Below are 24020 nucleotides of genomic sequence, written 5' to 3'. Positions count from 1 at the left end.
ACACAATTTATCTTTGGCGGTATGGTTCCTTATGGGGTTCTTGCTCCATAAAGCTTTGACCTACACAGCTTTAGCATTAACCCTCCATAGTAGCCTAGTAGTGAAATCCGGGACGTCTATACTGCAGCTTGGCTATGAGGATGATTGTCTCTCGGCGGTGATGTCCGTGACGCTAGGACTTGGAAGCCTTGGTTAATCTGAAACCAAGACAACAGCCAGAAAGTGCACAGAAGTATGCTGGATACATATGAGGCAGGGTTGCGAGCAGTTTATATGGCGCTCGCTTTGTGTCATTTCTTTCCTAACCAAGCTTAAAGACGTGTTAACGTGCGTGTGACATTCGTGTGGAGAACGTTTAAACGTCTGCCCGTCTGAACGCAATACTTAACATGCCTTTGGCTAGTTTCAAAATAGCAACATATTTTTATGCAGCTACTTGTAAGATGGACTTTTCTTATTTGAGACACTATTTAAACAGTGTGGGCTAGAAGAATTTTCAACAGAGAAAATCACATTAATAGCTATTTAACATATGCCTATCCTATATCTTTAACACCCTCGAATGATAACAAGGAAATACTATTTAGGTTTGTCAATTATCAATTATGCACGAGCATGCATGGGAATAAGAAATAGGCTATAGGCCACAATAATAATAAAAAGCTCTATGAGTGGATGCATTACTTAACTATATGCAGAATTTCTATGTTATCAAAAATCGTTCTATGAACTTCTAGCAAGCTCATTTAAACCGAGTTGTAAATGCCAAAATGAAAGGAGGCTAAATAAATATGGCGCCAAGGCCCTGTTCTATTGAGATTACTGTTTAATGTTCAACCTATTCATTTTCAAATATATTCAAATAAAAAAGTTATATTAATGTGTAATAATACTTCACAATAATACTGTTTTTACTGTTTTTTTTGTTTAAAAAAAATGCAGGCTGGAAACAACCCTAATCCTTTTAGACAATGGTTTTCTAATGATTCTTTTTTTTAAGCTAAAAACTGCTCATTATACAGAAACATTTAAACAAATATTTACAAATTTGTGTTTTACTTGGTATTTTTTCTCAACTTTGTGTCAGTTGGCAATTAATTTTCATTATATAAAATATATATATATATTTCTGTTACCCAGAAGTGAAACATTATGTGAATTTAAAGTGGCTGCGTTATAAATAGGAATATGGGTATAGCCTAAATGTATGTGCTGTTGTTGGTTCCCATGTTTTAATGACAGCAAGAGTTTCTTAACTATACATTTTGCATTTCACTAATGGAGGGGAATGTAATCAACCAGGTCTCTGAAATAGCTCAGAGGTGCATCTCATGAAGCTTCATTTGATAAGCATATATTTACAGAGCACAACTCAGTGTTACACTTGTATATAATGGAAGAACAACACGGAAACAAACAGGGTCAACAGCTGGGGAGAAGGAGTAAGGATGTGTGGTGGAAGGGTACGGAGGCAAAATAGTGGAAGAGATCAAGATTGTGGACATGTTTATAATGAAATGCCACTATTGCAGACCAGGTGGGTGAAAAGGTGCAGCCGGATGTTGGGAGAACAAGTGTCTTCAGTCATTCAAACGTTTGTAGACAGAACAGGTGTGTAATCAGACATTATTTTCTGTACTGTAATACTGTATACATACTGTATACAGTACTAATTTGCATTTTACACTGTATATATATATTATACTGTATATATATGTATATGAATGTATATGTATGTCATTGTAATTTAAAGAATACAAATATAAATAGAAGCCATAGTTTAAATCTGAAAATACTTTACACTTTTATATTGACAACATGACTAATCATTTTGACTGTTGTGACCAATGACACAAGTACTATTAATTCTGATGGCACTAGTATGTTCATTCACATAAATACTGACTTTTGAGAGATGAACTAAGGATTTTGAGCAGGTTACAGGCTTACTTCCATTGTGTGGTGCTGCTAGTATGAATTATTTTGAGAAATGCATTTACTGGTTTGAAAATATTAAGGATGATTCAAGAAATGTACCAAAGTGACTGAGAAAAACTGCAAAAGTACATTAAGGGCAAACAGTAGACTATGTGCAAAGGGATTTAGTAAATGGGTGAACATGATTTCATCAGGTAGGCTGCAACATCCCTGAATAAACATCCTTTTTGATCATGGAGTAAAATTCCAATTAGATTTGAGGAATAAGTTCACAGTTAATATAAATTTCAGGCTAAAACCAATGCAGAGCCTAGCTCCAAGTCAATGAACTTTTGTAAACTTAGATTGTGACAGACGTTCAGACGTGCAGACTGTCACAGTGTCTGGTTTGTATATTCCTGGTGTCCACTAGAGGTCCTCTTCCCCACGGTGTCATCCACATTATGAACTGCATTCCCCACAATCTGTACCAATCACTGTTCATTGCACTCAGCTGTTCCCCGTCATCATTAGCCGCGTTTCCATTACAGATTTGCGCAAATGTTTTGCGCTATTATCTAAATATCGATAAAAAACTATTGCGAAATGACGGCGTTTCCAATAACCGATGTTATGCAACTAAAACGTCCTTTTTTCTCTCGCGATAAGTCATTCCAAAAATCACGGCAACGGACGTTGGTTTATATAATCTCACAGCCACCGCATTAGACATTATTATTATTAATGGAAGGAGACGTACGTGTTATCCAAGCATGGCAGGGAAAGACCCTTATAATGCGAACGATATATAAGGAGTTTCTGGGTGTTTCGCCCTCATTTCTGCTCTGAGGTTTTGATTGTGGCATTTCTTTGAGGTTTAGAATCCAGTATTCATAGGCTTATTATTGTTTCTTTTATGAATTTAATAAAGAACTCTGTCTCCTATTCCAAACGATCCATGTAGGCTACTTTTGTGTCCATTAGTTTTTCCTTTTTAAACTCGTAATTGAAAAACGAAAAATGAACGGTTGGCTTTTTAAAACGCAAAGTTGAACACCAAAATTTTAATTTTAACTGGCTACACCAACTGCTGTGCAAAAAAGTAAATATCGACGAATTTTCAGATTTTTGTTTAATGACTTTTTCCCCCTTTATTAAATATGTAAAATATTCACTAATTAATATGGAAAACATGTTGATTTTACTGGTTTTCTGAAGCAAAATTAGAACCTGGAATTGACATTTCTCCGCAGTGCTGAATGAGAAGAGCTATTGTTTTCTAACTCGGCTAAAAACATCTCCATCTCCGCTGTTAAGCAGATGCGCTTTTAGAGAGAAACGCACCTTTCATACGGATTACTTGATCAGAACAAAATGTATTAGCATTCGATTCGAATTTGTTCGTTTTAAAGTGGACATTTCAAGCTTTAGCCTACATGCTATATTTTGTTTCTGTTCTCGCGCTCCAGTTCACGGAGATTCATGAAAACGCGCCTGATTGTTTTATGTTATTTTACAAAAGCACAACGTTTTCTTGTTATCGTTTACACAAATAAAAGTGGTTACAAATAATGTATTATTTTCTGTATGACCAGAAATGATAGATTAGCCTATATTAAAGGTAGGGTAGGTCAGAATTGTCTAAAAAAAACTTTTATTCAAATTTGTTTAAACTGTCTTTATATACCAATGCATAATTAAAATGCAAGTACTCTGAAATAGAGAGTATTAAAAACCGAGTGACTCTAGTGTATTTAATCTTCAATAAACACAGCTCATTAATTCCATTCACTCCCACCTAAAAACGGGTGCGCGACTGCGTGCACGTGGGCAGAGCCAGTAATAATGGCGGTAGTCATGGCGACGGAGAGTGACAGTCGCGCAAGCCAATCCTGTGATTCGTCCCGAATGGAAATAATGAGCTGTGTTTAATGAAGATTAAACGGTCTAGAGTCACTCGATTTTTATACTCTTTTTATCAGAGTACTTACATTTTAATTATGCATTGATATATATAGAAAGTTTAATCAAATTTGGTAAAAAGTTTTTATATAAATCCTACCTACCCTACCTTTAAGTTGAAAATGCCTCCGTGCCATGTAGTGCGCGCTCCACACAAACCCTGGATATGTGTCAAAATATTGTGTTTATTTGTGATAATCTCAGCCCTGTATTATTATTGTCTAACCCGTATTATGAATGACATTTGACGAATTGCTTTGTTCCTTTTTTGGATAAAAGCGTCTTCTAAATATGTAGCCTAGTAAATGTTATAATAATGATGATAGTTATTATTATTTGCGTACACGAACCCCAAACACACCACGTCTTCTACGTCAGGTGACTGTAAATGCGCAAAAACTGTTTCCATTGCAGTTTTGCGAAATATTCCTTTTTCGAATTGCCTGAAAAACCTCATGCGAGCGTAAAAACTTTTTTGCGATAAACGAGAGTTTTTGCGAAATTGACGTGTTTCCATTGAGTGTATTTTCAATTCGCAATTTCAATTTGCGCAATTTGAAGGGTAATGGAAACGTGGCTATTGTTCCCTGTTTCATTGTTAGTTCTGTGTGTATATATACCCTGGTTGTTTCAGTGTTTGTTACAGAGTCCTTGTCTATTATCACACCACTTTCGAGTACTGCTTTTTTCCCTGTTTTGTATTGTTTTATGTTTTTGGATTGCTTCTTTGGTTTTGACCCCTGCCTGGACTGTTTATGATTACGGATTACCCTATTAAACTGCGTATGGATCTAACCCCGGTTTCCCGTGTGTGGTTCGTGACACACGTTCTCCACACGCATGGCAGACGCACGTTCTCCAGACGTTCCTATTTACAGACGTAATCCACACGTTATCTTCTAACGTGACGCCGTCGTGACGTCTGTATAGATCAACAGCTACACGTTATTGAGGTGTCTACCTGACGTGATTTGCGTGTACGTCTCCATATAAAACAAGCAGAGACGTATACGCACGTATACGGGTCAATGACGTGACGCCTAAATTTTCTGTCCGACTGCATTTTTTCAGGCAAAAATGGGTTTAAATGCCTAAAAAGATACTGCATATTTGTAGTACCTCTCCCATGTATGTACTCACTTTAACTTTTCAAAAACCTTTACTTATTTGTTATTTTTTTTGTTATTTAAAGTGTCAAAACATCATGTGGTGCGACCGTCCGGCCATAACTTCTGTTTTGAAAACATCTTTGAAATTACTCTGAATTTATTCAAATTTATATTCTGCATTTTGGCATGATTTCCAAAATGTTTTGTAATCCTTTAAAAAAATTCAAAGCATTTGCATTTATATTTCCATCATAATATACAAACAAACTTTGTCCGATGATGTCTATTTTATGAAATATCATGTGGTGCGACCATCAAAGAACTACCATTTTGGGACTTATATGTTGAAAACTATTCAAACACAGGAAGTTACATCATAAACCAATTTACCAAGGACCCATGGAAGCAGCAAGCAGGTTTGTAATTCTCTTAAATAGGAAAAAAAATAAACCTTTGTAATGGTTGGTATGTAGTTGCCAAATTTGGATGTCATGTGGTATGACCTCAAAAAAAAAAATATTAAAGTTATTTCTACAAATATATATTTTTATTATAAATTTCATAGTGACCTTTTTTGGCAAGCTAGCTTGTTTTGTTTAGGTGGCCAATTCTGTACCTCTAAATTATGACTGAATTTGAAAATATCATGTGGTGCGACCAAATATCATGTGGTGCGACCACTGCAGACGGTTTTCAATGATAGATATATGTCCTAGATTGGCAGTTTTATGCTTTTATATTCAATCAACGGTTTATATTAAAAAAGTACTTTACTTAAGTATCATTTGGAATAGATTTTTATGCAATTTGGGAGTTTTTTTTAAATATATTTCAGACAGTTTATGTTCACTCTTTGTACAATGAGAAAAATGCAAAAAAAAAAAAAAAAAAAGAGCATGTAATTTCAGTTTAGTAATACTGCATTTATTTGTAGTGTATTTATTATTGCCTATTTATTTATTTAAAACTATTTTAATCTATTTTACCAGATGCCACTGCCTGCAAAGCGAAAAAATTATTACCCTGCAGCAAGAGCGGAGTACCTTGATAGGAGAAGAGTGAAATATTATTACAGTTTAAAATATCTGTTTTCTATGTGAATATATAGTAAACTGTAATTTATTCCTGTGCTCAAAGCTGAATTTTCAGCATCATTACTCCAGTCTTCAGTGTCACATGATCCTTCAGAAATCATTTTAACATGTAACCCTAGACCACAAAACCACTCAATGGGTCAATGTCATATGGGTCAATTTTTTGAAATTGAGATTTATACATCATATGAAAGCTGAATAAATAAGCTTTCTATTGATGTATGATTTGTTCAGATAGAACAATATTTGGCCGATACAACTGAAAATCTGGAATCTGAGGGTGCTACAAAATCGAAACATTGAGAAAATCGCCTTTAAAGTTGTCCATTTATGTTTGCGATATTGCTATATTCACTCACAAAAATGTTTATAAATTTATGGTAGGACATTTACAAAATATAAAACATCTTTATTTAATATCCTAATGATTTTTGGAATAAAAAAAAAAAAAAAAAAAAATCGATAATTTTGACCCATACAATGTATTGTTGGCTATTGCCACAAATACCCTGTGCGAGTCACTAATGATTTGCTGCTCAAGAAACATTTCTGATTATTATCAATGTTCATATTTTTGTAGAAACTGTGATACATTTTATATGTCAGGATTATTTGATGAATAGAAAGTTCAAAAGAACAGCATTTATTTGATATAGAATATTTCGTAACATTATAGCCTGCGCCTGACAGTGACACTGAATGTGTCCTTGATTAATAAAAGTATTAATTACTTTAAAAAAAAAAAAACTATTGACCCCAAATGTTAACTGTATACAATACTTTTATGAAATAATTTATATCTATAACATTATTATTTGTTAGAAAGAAATTCTAAGTCAAGTTAAATTAAATGGTGCACTGTTTGTGATGTGATTTTTATTAAAAAAATTATTAAATGTTTATGTTCAGGAAAATTCTGTGAAATTTGTATAAAATCTGGTTTAAATAATTTTTTTTGTATAAAATGTAGTGTTCATTGATCTCTTTAAATAGATTTTTAACTATATAAGGTCTTCGTGTCATTTGGAGCGATCACTGTATTAAATTTAAAATAAAATATTTTATTTCTGTGGCTGAAATATGAATCACAGATACAGTATGCTTTAGTAAATTACATTTCTATCAGTTTTATGTGATTTACAGGAAAAATAAGTCTATGAACTAGATTTAAGAAGGCAACTCAGAAATTATAGAACAAAAAATTAGATCATTATTTACAAAAACTCAAAAGAAATGCAAATACTTGGTTTCTAAACACTTTAATTACTAAGAACTTGTAAAATAATGTTTAAGCATGTTAAGGAAATTAATAAATTTTAAGATAAATCACGGTCGCACCACATGACATTTTTTAAGTCCACGGACAATTCATCTAGATGAAAAAACACTAAAATCACTTAAATTAAATTTTTTAAATGAATTTAGGTGTACACCACATCCTTAATGTTTGAACAATTGCAACAGATATTATTATTTTTAGTATTTTAAAATTGGCCTGTCGAAAATCCTTATATGTCATTGACCCATACACGTGTGTTATCTTTCGTGCTTGTCAGTCTCGTCACAGAATGGAACATTTTGAGCGCCAGTTTAAGCATATTTCCCGGGCAGTAATACCACGTGTGTGTGTATATATATATCCTCCTGGTCTGATAGGAGAATGGTAGTAATTGACAGCTGACCGCGTCAGCTAATTGTGGCCTATGCTTACGTGGCCTGTCTGAAGTAACGCTGCGCTCGATTTCTGGATGAAAAGGCATCTGAAAGGCTAAAACTAATTCCTCTTAGTGACAATATGGTGTCACGTCGAATTGTGGATATTGCCCAGAATTGAGAAGAACAGCTCATAGTGAGACTAAAGTCAGCGAGGGATTTAGCTATTCAGCTGGATGAGACCACTGACGTTGCATCAAGCGCTATGTTACTGTTACCAGTTCAACAAACTGGAACTGGACAAATACTCCGTTTCATTCTGAACTTCTGACTTGTAATGCTCCTTAATCATAATCATACACTGTTCACTCATTGGCCAGAGGAGAACTGGCCCCCGACTGAGCCTGGGTTCTCCAAAGGTTTTTTTCTCCATTCGGTCACCTGATGGAGTTTTGGTTCCTTGCCGCTGTTGCCTTACCTTCTGGCTTGCTTAGTTGGGGACATTTAATATTCAACAATATTATAGATCTGCCTTAAAGGTGGACGATGATGAAATTGTTTTTTGTATTATTTTCATGTTATCACTGTGAAGCTGCTTTGATACAATCTGTATTGTAAAAAGCGCTATATAAATAAAGGTGACTTGACTTGACTGGTTTATGTTCGGTACATTTGGCAAGGTGAATTTCTAACATTGCCTTCTAGCACGTCAGGTGCACATATTTTTGAACAATTAAATGCTTTCATAACAAAATGCGGTCTATATTGGGCTAATTGCAATCACCAGCAACCAGCAACCTCACTGGCAAAAATAGTGGATTTGTCAGAAGGATTAAGGATGCAGCAGGACAGAACATTGTTTGGTATCATTGTTTTATTCATCGTGTAGCTTTGGTATCAAAAGGAATCCCACCTGAGCTTGAAGTAGTGATGAGAGACACTGTCAAAGTTGTGAACTACAGTAAAGGCAGTGCTCTTAATAGCCGACTTTTCGAGGCCCTGTGTATTAAAAAGGGAGCCGAGCACAGACATTTACTCTTTCATACAGACGTGAGATGGCTATCGAAGGGCAGGCTGCTCAGCCGAGTGTACGAATTGAGGGATGAAATGCATGCTTTACTTACTGATAAACTGTCACCTCTCGCAAGCTCATTCAGTGATGAGAAATGGCTTTTAACCCTGTCTTATCTTGCTGACATCTGTTCTAAACGAACTGAATCTAAAACTACAAGGACGGGAGGACAACATTTTCAGACATTGCGAATTCTTAAGTTCAGGCTTTCCATAAATCAATCGAACTCTGGCAGCTGCGACTCAAAACCTCAAGCTACTATATGTTCCCGACAATGATAAAACGCATTGAAGAAAACGAGGGCGTTACTAACATAACCTTGGTTCCCTGAGAGTAGAGAACGAGAATTGCGTAGCTATACGCAGTGGGAAAACTCCTTTTTTTTTGAGAATATTGAAGCCATTATTTTAAAACACAATGCAGCTGCACAGCGAGCACAAAGCGCCTTAGCATTGGCTGTGTTGCGGCAACTGCACAAACCTATAGCGAAGCGGCTGAGATGCAATCGGGTCGCTTGGCGCCCATAGCGGGTCAGAGCCAGAATGGCCGTAGGTTATGCCAATATAAGCAGACCATTTCGCCATAGAATCAGGTTAAATCGACAGCACCTGAGCCAAGCATAATAGCACGGCAGGCTACACAATACTCGTTCCTTACTCTCAGGGAACCGAGGTTACGTTAGTAATCGAGTATGTTCCCTTTCGAGAACGTTCACTTCGTATTGCATAGCTATACGCAGTGGGAAGCCATTTTAAAACGCCATGCTATTGGCTGGTGACTTCACCCTGAACCATTACCTGGGGCTATGCGGCAAGAGGCTAATAGTAAAGTTTGAAAGACAAAATACCCCCCAGGACCGGACAGATGTCTTCAAGTGGTACGCCACTGGACCACGCCCATGATGAGGCCATGTCTCTAGTAGAAAGGGCTCTAACACCTATGGGGCTTTGAAGGCCCATGGAAGTGTAGGCTAGAGAGATAGAGTCTACTAGTGATGCGCGGGTCGGTTTTTTTCCCAACCCATGGGTCCCGCATTTATGAAATTATTTGGCCCGCACCATCCCGCCCCGCACCACTGTATCTTTTTTTTTACAACCCACCCCGCCCGCACCCGCGACCATTAAATAGATAATAGACATAAACCTGTTTACTGCCTGTTTCCCACTACTGTCAATAAAGATCCTGCAGCTGGGTTGCATTGCATGTTTACTCCTGTAGATGAAACAACTCCAGAGGTCTGGAGAAGAGCTATGTGGAGGAGCTCTGTGAACTGCGCTATTTACAGTGAGAGAGGTTCAAAGACGGCCGTTGTCATGGTATTGTGACCAAAGATAGCCTGTGATAATTTTCTGACAGTGTAAGAAATTTAGCATGATCATCTCACAGCGTGTTTGCTGCTACGACCTACATCTTCTGACTAGCCAATACAAATGCAGCATGAAATGGCGTATTCATCTAAGTCAGATAAAGAAAAGAAAGGTGTGTTTGTAACCATATCTCGTACTAATTCAGAATTTGGTCCTCTCTCTTCCACTGTCCAGCACCTGAACTACCATGCTCATTCACATTCCAACAAGCCACTGTTGAGAAGACATCATGACAAGATGCACACATCACCTACATCTCATTTGCCAATATTGTGGTCTCGCTAACCTCTAACTTCTACACAGCCCAGTCCTTCCGAATCGGAGCAGCCAGAACAGCATCTTCTATCATCCCTTCTCCTATGCTCAAAAGAATGGGACGATGGACATCTGCTTTCCAATGCTACATTTGCCCATGAACTAACGACATATGCAAGCCCAGAAAACCATGAGCCACCACACTTTATAGACTCAACCTCTGTTATGAACAGAACTCGCGTATCAATCCTAATGTACCACTTACTCAGTTTTTTGGGGGATTGATAACTTTCAGAGTTAACCTACGTATTTAAATAAATTCTTGCTTCTATAGTTCATCTATTCAGATCATGATCAGACTCTGAAGACTAGCTCAGGGAATCGCGTTCCCTACCCTCTTGAGGTACGCTGCCTCTGTTGATTTTAAGGGGTTAATCCTGACTCATTGACTTTGAACTACGTTATTGTGTAGGGTGATTTATGCCACACAAATGTATCTCAAACTGTCTAATATGGCAGCTGAGCCTAAGCCTTTCGCCAAATCCAAGAATTGTCAAGAAATTGTATTATTCTCAAAAGTGGTCCTGACTGAAAATACACTGTACTGAAATCTAACTATTTTGAAATTAATTTCATTCATTCATTTAATTTCTGCATTTGGCAGACGCTTTTATCCAAAGCAACTTACACTGCATTTCTAGGTACACATTTTACATTCTTATCAGTTTTTGCTTTCCATGGGAATCGAACCCATGACCTTGGCACTGCAAACACCAAAGCTCTACTGTTTGAGCAACATTTTTGATGATCTTACAGGATTACTGAAATCTCACAGTCTGTTGCAGGCATAAGACAATAAAACTCAGACAAAGGAACAGAGGGAAGAGGGACAGGGCAAAGATTGTCCCAGACCGGGACTCTTGGGCAGAGATCTTTGTTGGAGAATGGGGAGAAGCCAGAGGAATCAAAACCCTGGCCGGAGCTGGGGAGCAGGTGACCCAGGCTTAGCCAGAGGACTTGAAAACCAGAGCGGAGGCAGTGGAACTGGAGTCCAGGGCAGAGCTGGTGGAAGAGGTGAACGGAGGGCCGTCGGCACAAAAAAAAAGTCTAAAGCCCGGGACACACCAAGCGGACAATCGGCCGTTGCGCAAGAAGTGAAAACGGTACAGATAGAAGGCTGTTCTAATGCGTGTTCCTTGGCGAATATTTCAATATTAACATGAGCAGAGTTAGGGCTGGGCGATATGACCAAAATCTCATATCACGATATAAGTAATCTCATATCCCGATAACGATATATATCACGATATAGTACCTTTTCTGAAAATTCAATCAATTAATAATTTATATATATAATTACTACATGGAAAATACTTTTAGCATATATCAAATAAAATAAAAGTTGATATATATATTGAGTATATATTAAGTATATCCTCAAATTTTTTTTTTATATATATATATTTTTTTTATATATTCTCAAAAAAAAATGGGCGAATGTTTGATTAAGAATGTAGAAATATAAAATATGAACGAAATATAAAACACTTTTCAAAAACAAATGATTACAGGCCCAACATAAAATATTGCTATATAAAATACCAAATGTAAAAATTCAATGGAAGATGTTTAAAATGTAGCAGAAATCAGGGCTATGAACCTGTTCAATGAACGAAAACAAACAAACGGAATTTTGACAGGAGCATAACCAGAACCGGAAACCAAATTAAATTTAATCGTTCTGAACAGACCGTTTATATAGGCTACTGTCAATGGAAAAGACACGCTTATTTGAAATGGCCATTAACCGGTTAACAACGTTATTTTATCGTTCTGTTAACTATTTTAATTTGCCAGTCAACCAATCATGAATTCAAATAGTACAGACTGAGCAAATGTGATATTGACGCGCATAGCCTATCCAACGTGAGTGAAATGCTGGATGCTCAGCTGTCAGTTATAAGTCGCAATGGGAATGCGCTGGCGTTAGTTTTATATAGGCTACTGTATGTCACCAACTGTCAAAAAATTAGGCCTACATTTCAGTGAAAATGAATAGCAGGTAATATGCAACTTTTTGTTTTTTGAAACCAGCGAAAATTGCAGGATAGTGTAGAACATGGATCCACACAACGTCACATCACGCACTTAAAGCGCTTTCTGTGAACGGAGAAAACAGAATAAAGCTAAATATATAAAACTAATATATAGGCCGATATGCGAAATATAGGCTATTTGCCTTAAATAATTACAGATTAACAAAACGAAAGGAAGCATTTTGCTGAGCTTCGGATCATGCGACAGGGTCCAAAGTTCACAAAAAGGAAACCGAGACGGTAGAAAAGGGAATCGAGCTTGTTTTCTGTATTTTACGGCTTTACAGTTTTTAATCATTTCTTGCTTCTATCCGTATGACCATAAATTACGGAGTAACGGATTCCTGTTCCTGTGATCGCGCCGACGCTTCACGGCACGCGCACACGTTCTTGCATTGCTAACTTGACATAGTAGCATGTTCATTATCAAAATATAATAGTCAACCAAACATATAGAAATTTAACCAAATCATGTTCATGCTACAGAGGTAGCTGGTAGCCCCTCATTTAGGAACGAGCTCCTCGGTGTGTCCTGGCTGGTCCTGCTCAGAAACACCCGGTTCTATCACCCTTCACTCGCCATGTTATTCACGTTTCTGCCTGCATTCTCTCATGGCGGCGTGTAAGATTGCAGTCCTCCAAATGATGAAAAAGTTTTGCCGTAAACAATGTTTTTTGCGACACCACGATATGAACGATAGAGCATAATATGAATCGATAGACTTTTTATATCGTCCATCCGATATATATCGTCATATCGCACAGCCCTAAGCAGAGTGGAATAAAGAAAATGTTTAGCAAAATTGATATTCAAAACGGTAAGCACGCACTGCTTGCAGCGTCGGTTTCCCTTTTTGAATGAAGGATATAGATGAATATATCTGCACAAATAGACAGTTGTCTCATTTGCTTACATTATATTTAAAGGAACACTCGGACTTTTTGGGACTTTAGCCTATTCACCTTATCCCCCAGAGTTAGATAAGTCCATACATACCTTTTTCAACTCCGTGCGTGCTATAAGTCTGTTTGACGCACCCACCGCTAGCCTAGCTTAGCACAAAGACTGGATGTAAATGGTTGCAGCTAACATACTAATCCAAATAAGTGACAAAATAACGCAAACATTTTCCTATTTACGTGTCGTGATTTGTATAGTCACAGAGTGTACAAAAAACAGTCACATGAGACACAGACATATTTTAACCGTATAAATACTGGGAACTATATTCTCTGAAGGCGAAGCACTGCTACTTGGGCGGAGTGATAACCGCAGCACCTGAGACGCGCCGTGGTGAGGAGCAGAGAGTTCGTTCAGAGCGCGTCTCAGGTGCTGCGGTTATCACTCCGCCCAAGCAGTGCTTCGCCTTCAGAGAATATAGTTCTCTGACTCGACTCGCGCGTCGACTCAGCGAACACTGCGATGGCCACAACATATACTTTGAGCGTGGAGGGGGACCTGCCCATGTCCAACAGCTCTTGAAGGAAGCAAAGCACCCCTGAAACCCCACAAGTTTGTGGTTCTAAGCCTTTGTCAGTGCACCATTTAGTAAACACAGACCATTTGGACGCATAGAGCCGCCTAGTAGAGGGATCTCTCCTCACCAGGATCGGACATGGGGCTGAGTCTGACAGCCGCACCAACTCCGAGAACCAAGTCTGGTTCTCCCATCGGGAGGCTATGAGGAGCATCGAATGGCGCGTTTCCCTGATTCTCCTGATTACCTGTGGTAACATTGAGACCGGGGGGAACACATACAACAGGCATCTGGGCCATGTCTGGGCCAGGGCGTCCTCGTTCTTCGAAAAGAACCTTGGCCAGTGGGCGTTGTCTTTCGACGCAAATAGGTCGACTTTCGCCCTGCCTAAAAGGTGCCACAGTAATTGGACTGACTGCGGGTGCAGGGACCATTCCCCCGAGGGAACGTTGTCTCTGGACAGTCTGTCCGGGCCGTCGTTCAGGCGTCCTGGCACATGCACGGCTCTGAGCGAGCGCAATGAGTGCTGAGCCCAAACGAGCAGGCATTCCGCCAGATCGCAGAGGGCTCTGGATCTGACACCGCCCTGGCGGTTCACGTATGACACCACCGACATGTTGTCCGTGCGAACCAGTACGTGGTGTCCCCGCAGAGATGGGAGGAAATTAGTGGTGTCCACAATAATCGATTCAGCGATGCATCGCAATGCGGGATATGCACGATTCAGCATCGATGCGGCAAAGTGCCATAATCGATTATGTCACTGTTTATTTTCTGGCCTTGAGTTGGACAATGAAGTTGTGAAGTTTCAATTACTTCCGTGAGCATAACATCAACAACAATCAATATGGCGGAGTAGTGGTGTCAACAATAATCGATTCGGCGATGCATCGCAATGCGGGATATGCACGATTCAGCATCGATGCGGCAAAGTGCCATGATCGATTATGTCACTGTTTATTTTCTGGCCTTGAGTTGGACAATGAAGTTGTGAAGTTTCAATTACTTCCGTGGGCATAACATCAACAACAATCAATATGGCTGAGGCGGAGGGAGATGACCACGATAGACGCACCTAAAGCTTGGAAAAGCGGACATCTGGGCACATTTCGGATTCTACGAAGTTAATGGTAAACTAAGTTAGACAAGACGAGGCTGAACACAGGAGCGCAGCTTCGCGGCTAAGACACGAATAGACTATTAACAAAGCTTTTACTCTTAAACACAAAAGGCACGTCCATTTGAATAAAAAATTATATTTATTAAACAAACCAGATCAAGAGCAAAAACGAAATAAAGTGCATTACTGAAAAATAAAGCATAGGCTCAAAACTAATACAAACAGTGGCACTGCGCATTGGGCTACAATCATTTTTCCCCGTCTTCTAAAAAAAAAAATGCTGCTAACTTACATTGCCGATGTCTTTGTTGACATGGTAGAAGAGGACTGACTATGAATTAAACGGTCTCTCAATTAAATAAATAATATTCAGCAAACCTTCTAGTAGCCTACTTTCCTCAATCTATCTCTCTTCTCCGGTGGGTTGGGCTAATCCAAAAGAAGTGAAAACAAGGGGGGTGTTCTGAAGACAGACTGTTACCTGTGAAACAGGGGTGCTCTGTAAACACCCCCATTAGCAACTAGTGCTTTCCACCTGATGACATGCCATATACCCTGTACCATTCAATTTTATTTTGTTTAATGACATTTATGTCAAAGATACAGGAGAGTGATAATACACACATAGCAGCCAATAAAATCTGTTGTTCAATATATGACTGCTTGTATTGCCTCATGACTGATGAAAAATTTGCCTTGTTGTGTGCAGTAGAATTTTGATGCATCGCAATGCATCGAAGAATCGAATTGAATCGAATCGTTACCTGGTGAATCGTAATCGAATCGAATTGTGAGGGCAGTGCCAATGCACACCCCTAGAGGAAATATTTCAAAGTGTTCTCGACCGCTATCATCTCTAGACAGTTTATGTGGAGGCGCTTCTCCGGGTCTGACCAGAGGCCAAAGACCGGTCTGCCCTCGAAAAGACCGCCCCACACCTAGATTGGATGCGTCCGTCGGAAATAACTTTTTGGTACGAGACAACTCCCATTGTCACTCCCCGCTGTGAAGATGGCGGAGGCTGAGACGGGCGCTGTGTGGAGTTTCGTGCAGGAGGCTGTTGAGAGCGGCCTGCAGAGGAATTAGAATGCCGTGGAAGGAACAAATTCATGGCCTGTGATGTTTTCTGAACCTCCGAAAAACGGTCCACGATCCCGCTTACCGCTGGGCCGAAGAGGCCAGCGTGAGAGAGCGGGGCGTTGAGGAACACGGCACGTTCAGATTCGCTCATGTCGGAGCGAGGTGCCTCTCCGTAACGGTTAGCGAAGCCATGCATCTTCCCATAGCCTGTACTGCGGACTTAGTGGCGCGGAGGGAAAGGTCCGTCGCGTTGCGCAGGTCCGTGATGACGTCCTGAACCGGGCCCTTCTCGTCCATACGGCGGAGGAGGTCGGCCTGGATGATTTGGAGGACTGCCATCGAGTGCAGGGCGGAAGCAGCCTGTCCAGCGGTGGTGAAGGCGCGGCTGACAAGGGCTGAGGTGGTCCTGCAGGCTTTAGACGTGAAAGCAGACTTTTAGCGCCATTTTGTAGATGGCGGGCAAAGATGCACTGCAACCGCCTCTTCCACTGGGGGAATCCGGCTGTAACCTCTCGCAATGGCCCCGTCCACGTGGGAGAGAGTCGAAGAGGCAGGAGAGCGGAGTCTCATGGAGAATGGAGCGTTCCACGATTTCGAAAGCTCAGCGTGGAGCTCTGGCAGGAAGGGTACTGACCTAGAAGCAGGCGCTTGGTGGCGGCTAGGTAGAAAACACCAGTCGAGCCTGTTAGGCGCGGGCGCCTCGGGCCAAGACCATTCAAGGCCTAGTTGTTCGACGGCCATGGTGAGGAGGCGGAGCAATTCCGCGTTCACATTAGACCGGGCCCGGCCATATTCCTGCGTTGAAGAGGAGGCGGAGCGGAGGGATCCGGACAACTCTTCACTGTCCGACGCCAGGAGAGAACAGCTGTCGTCGATGGCGTCCTCCTCCGCCTCGTCTCCTAGGGCGATGGCAGTGAGGGCCGAAGCCGGCAACTGCGCGTCGGGAAGGGGGGGCAGTGAGGGGGAACGAAGCTCGGAGGGAATTATCCGGCGAGCGTTCGCAAACGGAGGGCTCCGGGGCTCTGTGGGCACGGCGCTTCTTCCGCGGGCCACTGGAGAGAGGCGGAGCGACAGCTTCGGCATCGAACAGGGCAAGTCAAGCCCGCAGGGTCGACATTGCCAGTTGTTCGCAATAGGTGCAGCCTCCCGCAGAGAGAGCAAGGGCTGCATGGTCACGGCCCAGGCAGAGAGCACAGATCACGTGGCGGTCTCCGTTGCTGAGCGCAGCTCTGCACGAGCCACAGGAAATTCGAGGCATTTTACGACAAACGCCTCGCTCTTTTAGACGAGCTTTTTTAAAAGAAGGATACTGGAGTGTCGCCGGATAGCATAGCAGGCACGGATGGCTGAAGGTGGCGAAGACGGCCGGCTTCCTCAAACGCGTTCCTAGGCTTGCTGGTCGCTGGCTTCTCTCGGAGTCCAGCGATGCGTAGAGCTCGCTGAAGAGATGAATCAGTGAAAGCAGCCCCAAGCCGATCTTATATACGTTAAGCCACTCCCATTTTGGCGGGCTATGACGCGTGAGGGCACGTGACATCACGTCCGGCTCGGTGGTAGGTTTGCTGCAGTTGCCGCGAGGCAGCCAATGCTTTAGGTCTGCCTGCTGCTGCACTGCGTTGACAATATATACAAATTTAAGGATAAATTTTAGCTTCATATCTCGAGCAAAGATGACTTTACCCGTTGCGTAATTTCATTACGCAGTACGAGAGAATCTCTCGTAAGAGAAATGAATATTTAAATAAATGGATAGTCCTGCTACACGAGTTTTCGTAATTACTGCAGATAATATAACAAATAAATAATTATTGATAGGCCTATACTTGTTAAACGTGCTTTGTATTTAATTTATTAGGCTAGTCTACTGTCAGTAATAGAAAAAAAGAATGAATTAATTAATTAAAACGAATTGAATTAATAAATAAATAATAAAATTGACGCACATGCTTCTTTCTCTCTCTCTCATAATTGCATTAATAACTGCACAAATAGTAGTATATAGTAACTATATGTTTTATAATTACAAGTTTGTGTAATTTGGGGTTTCTGTAGCCAGTGACATTTCATTATATGTATTTTATTTTCAATGCAGATGTAATGGCAATGCACATTTTTTGTTTTTATTTGAAGGCTGAGGCTTCATTAATAAACACAACCCCAATTTGCATCATTGGTTTTGATACGTTACTTGCTGTGAATACCTTGTCTGCTAGGCTACAGTATTGAGGCATTATCTGGCATAGTATCAGGACATCCTGGCTAGTGTCTGTCGCGTACGGCTAGAGGCGAATGACCGGATGATTGGCCTATTTGGGAGAAAGTCCAGGGCTGTTTTTTAGCCCCAGTCCGTCCCTGATTAGTGGGGTTAAGATCCTCTTTAGATTCTTCCACCATTAAAAGATGAAATGATCCAGGGGGCAGTTTACCACGGAATCCATGAATAAATAGGTTTGTTTAAAGTCTTTGTAAAGGCAATTCAGAGATTTGTTTCTGATGAATCAGATAAAGAAAAATATGTCTTGCTTATGTTTTATCAATTAATAAAATGTCATTATCATATTTTAAGAAATCATTTGTTTGGAGGATTAATTAAGGACTGTATTTGCTGGAGCAGGTGGATTTGTATCCGCACTGGTGTGTCGGCAAGAACACATAAGACTCAGAGTTTGTAGTTTACTCTTGATTCAGGTTGAATAGTAACAGTGAGTGGTCTGAAATAGTAAAGAATAACAATAATATTAGAGATATACAGCTAAATCAATAACATTCACACAGGCAATAAACCAGTTAGATTATTAAAGTTATTGCAGTTCTTGGTTAATCCACAAGGTGGGGTTCAAGGGACGCACATGGAGTTAGTTGTTATATGAGACGCCATTACAGGCAGTAACAGCCGATATAGGAAACAGCACATAACACAATATCACACAAGTATAGGCAAATAACCATATAAATCACCATCCAGAGATATCTCACACTATGAACGTACTTAGGCATTACTTATATATCAACATAAAGGGTGAACTTTGGCGCTTAGGCGCTAGCGCGATCTGCCGCGATGGCGAACATAACGAGCTCGTGTTAACTCAATAAAGTACACAAATCTGCTTTACACGCATATATAACATCACAGGATAAAAGTAAATAAACAACTTACATTATTGTCACTAACTCGCTCACATAAGACCACTACTTGCATCGGAGCATTCATATTTGTTCTCATACTGACTGAGGCACTGACTGACGTCATTTATTAAACAACGCTCTGATTGGATGAAACCTTCTTAACATCATTATTATCATGTTGATGTGTTTCTCATTACTATCATTTTGATGTGTTTACTAATACTATTAAACACACACACACACACACACAGACACACACACCTACACACACACACACACACACACACACACACACACACAATGCCCATAAAGCACATTTTAAAAACTTTTTATATATAAAAATTAAATGTATTATTTATTTGCAACAGTTGTGTTAACAGCAATAATTTCTGTCTTAAGAACAGCTGATGGATACCGTGCGTCATGGGAACATGATCCAGGTGAAGATAATGAGGAAGTTACGGCTTCTAAAACGTGCATTTTTAGGTGATATTCAAATGACGATTGTTTTCAGCCGCCACATTTATCCACGTCCGATCACTCGCACGATGATTGGCTGTATTCGAATGTTTCCTGAATCACACGTGAACCCTGTCGTAAGATGATTTCTGCACTCGGATCTAAGTAAAGTAGGCTATAAACGCAGGGCTCTTTCTGGAACTTCACATAAACTTCCTCTGAGATTCTGAAGGCAACAATCTGAAAAGGAAGGTGAGTTTTTGGAACAGAAACCTACTGAATAACATTTGCTTTGTCTTTGAAATACATCGAGAATCCACAGCATTTGAGTGCAGACATTTAACTTTCTTATTCATTTTTAGGTTTATTTCAGGATCATCATGGCAATGCTGAGAAGTCTTCTGCTTCTTTCTGTTATCTTCTCCATGGGGAATGCAGCCAGGCGGTAACCAAAACATTTAATTGTGAAAACCCTTGCTAGTTTAAATGCATTTTGGGAATGTACAAGATTTCGTTTACTAATATTTGCATGATTAATGAAGGATTTTCAGTGTCAAAGTAGCCTACACATAGTTTTTGGCATATAAACACACAAACTTGAGATAATGCTACATGTATATAAAATAAAAAAACTTTTTTGCTGTAAACACTAAAAATCCCCATAACATTTATGTAGGCCTACTGGATCCGGGACGTGCAGAGAGTTCCTCAGGGGCAGGGACTCAAATGTAAACAGGGGCATATATAGAAGTATATTAAAATAGGAAACCATTATTTTAAATTGTAATATTTTTTTCTGTTTTTTTATTATCAAATAGCCTAAATGCAAGCTTGAAACGCATAAGACTTAAAAAAAATAATAATGTGTGTGCAAAAATGTAACATTAATAGTCACCATTTCGTGTGTTGTTGTCAGCCTACACTTCACATAATAGGCCTGTAGGCCTGGGCTTCATTTAACAAACTATGATAGTTTCCTAATGGTATACGGTGTATCAATATAGACTAAATACATTACAAGTGACTTGAATACTTACCATTAATGCTACTTTAGGTGCTGGTTTTGTGCAGTGCTTTAGTCATTTTAACATCCATTAGTTCAACGACGGAGATTCAGATCGCTTCAATGTAAATTGTTCTGTCCATGACATTTTCAAAGGATTTATTTATAAATGACCGGAAAAAATTACGCTTCACATTGTCCAATAAAATTTTAACTTCTTGTGCCAGATGACGATTGGTCGGTGTATTATACATGACAAACAGGCTTCAGTGAATTAAGTAATATTTTTAAATGTGTTATGTGGATTTGAATCGACAACCTTTTATTATAAAAAAAATGTAACAATTGTTTGGTTTATTTTTTTCCTGCCGTCGAGCCATATACTCACTAAAAAGAGGCTCGAGAGCGATCGGTTCCCGAGCAGACTGTGGGATACGTTTACACAAGTGCATTTTCATTTTAAAACGTCTAACTTTTGCTACGGTTATGCCTGCCGTCCACACACTACTCCGGAGTTTTAGACCCTCGAAAACGGAGACCGTCAGTCAAGACCGAAGCAAGACACAAGCACAACTTGACAAGTGACGCAACGCGTTATTGCAACAACACCTCAGACTGACAGAAACGTAAAAATTAACGTGAATTTAGGCTACTTTCGTTTTGTACACATTGTCATGTTAATTATAAGCAAATGCATTTTGTTTTATTGACCACAATATTATCATTTAATATATGTTTGAGACCTGCACTTTTGATTAATTTTGAAATAGGGCAGGGCCTGCTCGAGCACCCACCCCCACCGGATCCACACTTGATTTAGGATGTCCATATGGATGGACAAGTTTTGGACTCCGGTGCTACAAGTACTTCTCTCAATCGGTTAACTGGATCACAGCAGAGGTAATGTATTATTTACAACAAAGTTATTTGGACAACACTTTATATTCGGTGTCTTTACATCTAAATAAATAGTTTGGTACAATGTATTTATTGTGTGTTTGTGTGGGACAGGTTTGATGCTATGGTTAGGTTTACGGGTGCAGTTAACACTGGGTCAACAGAGTAATCTTAGATCTAATTACACCTCTAGTAATTTCTTGGCTTTTTTTTTTTTTTTTTAAATGTAGGCTACAGATTAAAGACCCTTAAGTGGGAATGTTGCTTTTTTTTTTTTAAGTGAAATGCTCTTCTGCAAATAATCAATCAGAGCAGAGTTTGTTTGCATATGACTAAAGTGTTGTTTAAAGTCATTTATGCTTTCTCCTAAAAAAAATATTAGATTTTGAAATGACAAAAAATCTGTCTCTTCAGAGAAACTGTCAAAGTCTTGAGGCGAATCTCGCATCTGTGCATGATCAACCAGAGAATGATTTCCTGCTCAGTCTGTTGCCTTCTTCCACAAGATCTTGGGTTGGTGCTCATGATGGTGAAATAGTAAGTTAAATGGTGTGCCCTAAAGAAACCTATTTGTTTGTCTAAACTGAAATATCTGCTTTAATCAGGCAAAGTTTCTAATGAAGATAGTTTGACTTTAAAGCTGAATTTCATTAGCTTAAGTCTGACTACAGTAGTGCACTTTTTGGCAGAGGTGGACAAAGTACACAACGTCCTTCCTTGAGTGAAAGTACAGATACTACTGGTAAAATATTACTCTGTTACAAGTAAAAGTTGCAAAGACTTTGTTTACTTAAATTAGTACTTATGCACTTTAACTTAATTACTTGAGTATCAAAAGTAAACGTCAATCCATTGTTTTATTATTGTTGTAGGCCTATGTAATACTTCCAGTACCTTTATGCCTCTGAATCTCTGCCTGCCTACCTACCCTCATATCAATATCACATTTATTTCTAGAACACCGTTCCAGTCGTGAGATTGAATGTGAGATTGAATAAGTGCACTCAATAACGTCAACAATGGTTTCGGACACCCAAATGGCTGTTCCCTCAAATAGTGCCCTATTTAAGGTTTTTTGGCTTTAAGTGTTAACCTTACTGTTATCTATAAGCTAGTGTGCTCCAAAACAATGACAAAATTCACATTTAGAAGACCAAACCCAACATTGAAAATGAAAATCCGGTGGCTGTCAGAATCCAACATCAGTTGGTCGTTACTATATACTTTCTACTCCATTTCCTTGACAGAAATGTAGTGGATAAAAAGATATTTATCTTTCAAATGTAGTGACTTTAAAGTAAAATTTTCCAGACAAAATAATACTCAAGTACAGATACTCAAAGTGTACTCAAGTTATTGTATTTTGTTACTGTCCACCTCTGCTTTTTGTATTCATTCTCTTCACTTATTAGGATGGAGATTGGTTGTGGAGTGATGGAACTGTGTATGGTTATACCAACTGGTGCTCTGGAGAACCGAACAATGCTGGTGTTCCTGAGAACTGTTTGGAGATCAACTGGACCTGTGAGTGCACTTTTTTTTAAAATTTTATTATAATTTGCAATCCTATAATTTCATATCATACGGTAACGTTAAATGAATTGTTTGGATTTCACCAAGTGCCTTAAGTTGAACACCACTGTAACGATCCGAGTAACTGATTTCTTTATTCCACCCTACAGCGAACCATTGCTGGAACGATGCACCCTGTTCAACCTCAATGGACTATATCTGTGTTTTGGACGCGTGAGATCATATTCTGTCATCCTGCTCCACATTTACTTTGTGCTACATTTACTCTTTCTGATCTTATCTTTATAAAAATGTTATTGTGAAGTCCAATCTCTTCTGAATTTGAATCTCTACTCAATACTTTTTCTGAAACACTCCTCAAATTAATAAAAGCATTGAATCAAAGCAAGTGCATTGTGGACAATCAAATAAACGTATATTGCTTAGCAAGGTTTAAGGATTTGGTTAGTAGCTGAATATACTATCATTTGTAATTAAGTATTTTTTTTTCCCCATGTCTGCCACAAACAATGAGCCAAAACTAAATTGATAATTTTCATAGTCATATGTAACCCGTGCCTACATGTGCTTGTGTTAACGCGTTCCTATGGCGACCGGTCGGAAGTGAGTAACTGATCGTTTTACCAATAAATAAAAAAATGGGTCACCTTTTTTAAAGTCCACATGAAATCAAAATTATCCATATTTACTTTGTTTGCCTAAATTTATCGTTTTGTGGTGAACAATTCATCCATGCAAGTCAATCCCCACAATTTTTTTTTGGCTTCGTAATCTTTAATCAAAATCTGAAAATGCCCCA

General features: G+C 39.2%; 1 protein-coding gene across 1 annotated transcript; it reads left to right on the top strand.

Moving 5' to 3' along the window:
* The first annotated feature begins 19835 nt into the window (after nucleotides 1–19835).
* On the top strand, nucleotides 19836–23607 carry LOC307008145 (ladderlectin-like). The gene is made up of 6 exons (XM_079630777.1): nucleotides 19836–20040; nucleotides 20151–20233; nucleotides 21562–21691; nucleotides 22103–22225; nucleotides 23101–23212; nucleotides 23371–23607. The coding sequence occupies exons 2-6, from the start codon at nucleotides 20169–20171 to the stop codon at nucleotides 23436–23438; spliced, it is 498 nt and encodes a 165-aa protein (XP_079486903.1). The 5' UTR covers nucleotides 19836–20040; nucleotides 20151–20168; the 3' UTR covers nucleotides 23439–23607.
* Nucleotides 23608–24020: the final 413 nt, after the last annotated feature.

Source organism: Phoxinus phoxinus (genome assembly GCF_949152265.1).
Source record: "Phoxinus phoxinus genome assembly, chromosome: 12".
In the NCBI taxonomy this organism is placed as follows: domain Eukaryota; kingdom Metazoa; phylum Chordata; class Actinopteri; order Cypriniformes; family Leuciscidae; genus Phoxinus; species Phoxinus phoxinus.
The sequence above is the reverse complement of the archived record's forward strand: the minus strand, read 5'-3'. Positions and strand labels throughout refer to the sequence as shown.

What these genes read in the sequence shown, in the direction of transcription:
- LOC307008145 (XM_079630777.1), top strand. Translation starts at nt 20,169, where the DNA reads ATGGCAATGCTGAGAAGTCTTCTGCTTCTTTCTGTTATCTTCTCCATG. An exon ending in TTAACTGGATCACAGCAGAG is followed by an intron (nt 21,692 to 22,102) that starts GTAATGTATTAT and finishes CTGTCTCTTCAG; the next exon opens with AGAAACTGTCAAAGTCTTGA. An exon ending in TTTGGAGATCAACTGGACCT is followed by an intron (nt 23,213 to 23,370) that starts GTGAGTGCACTT and finishes TCCACCCTACAG; the next exon opens with CGAACCATTGCTGGAACGAT.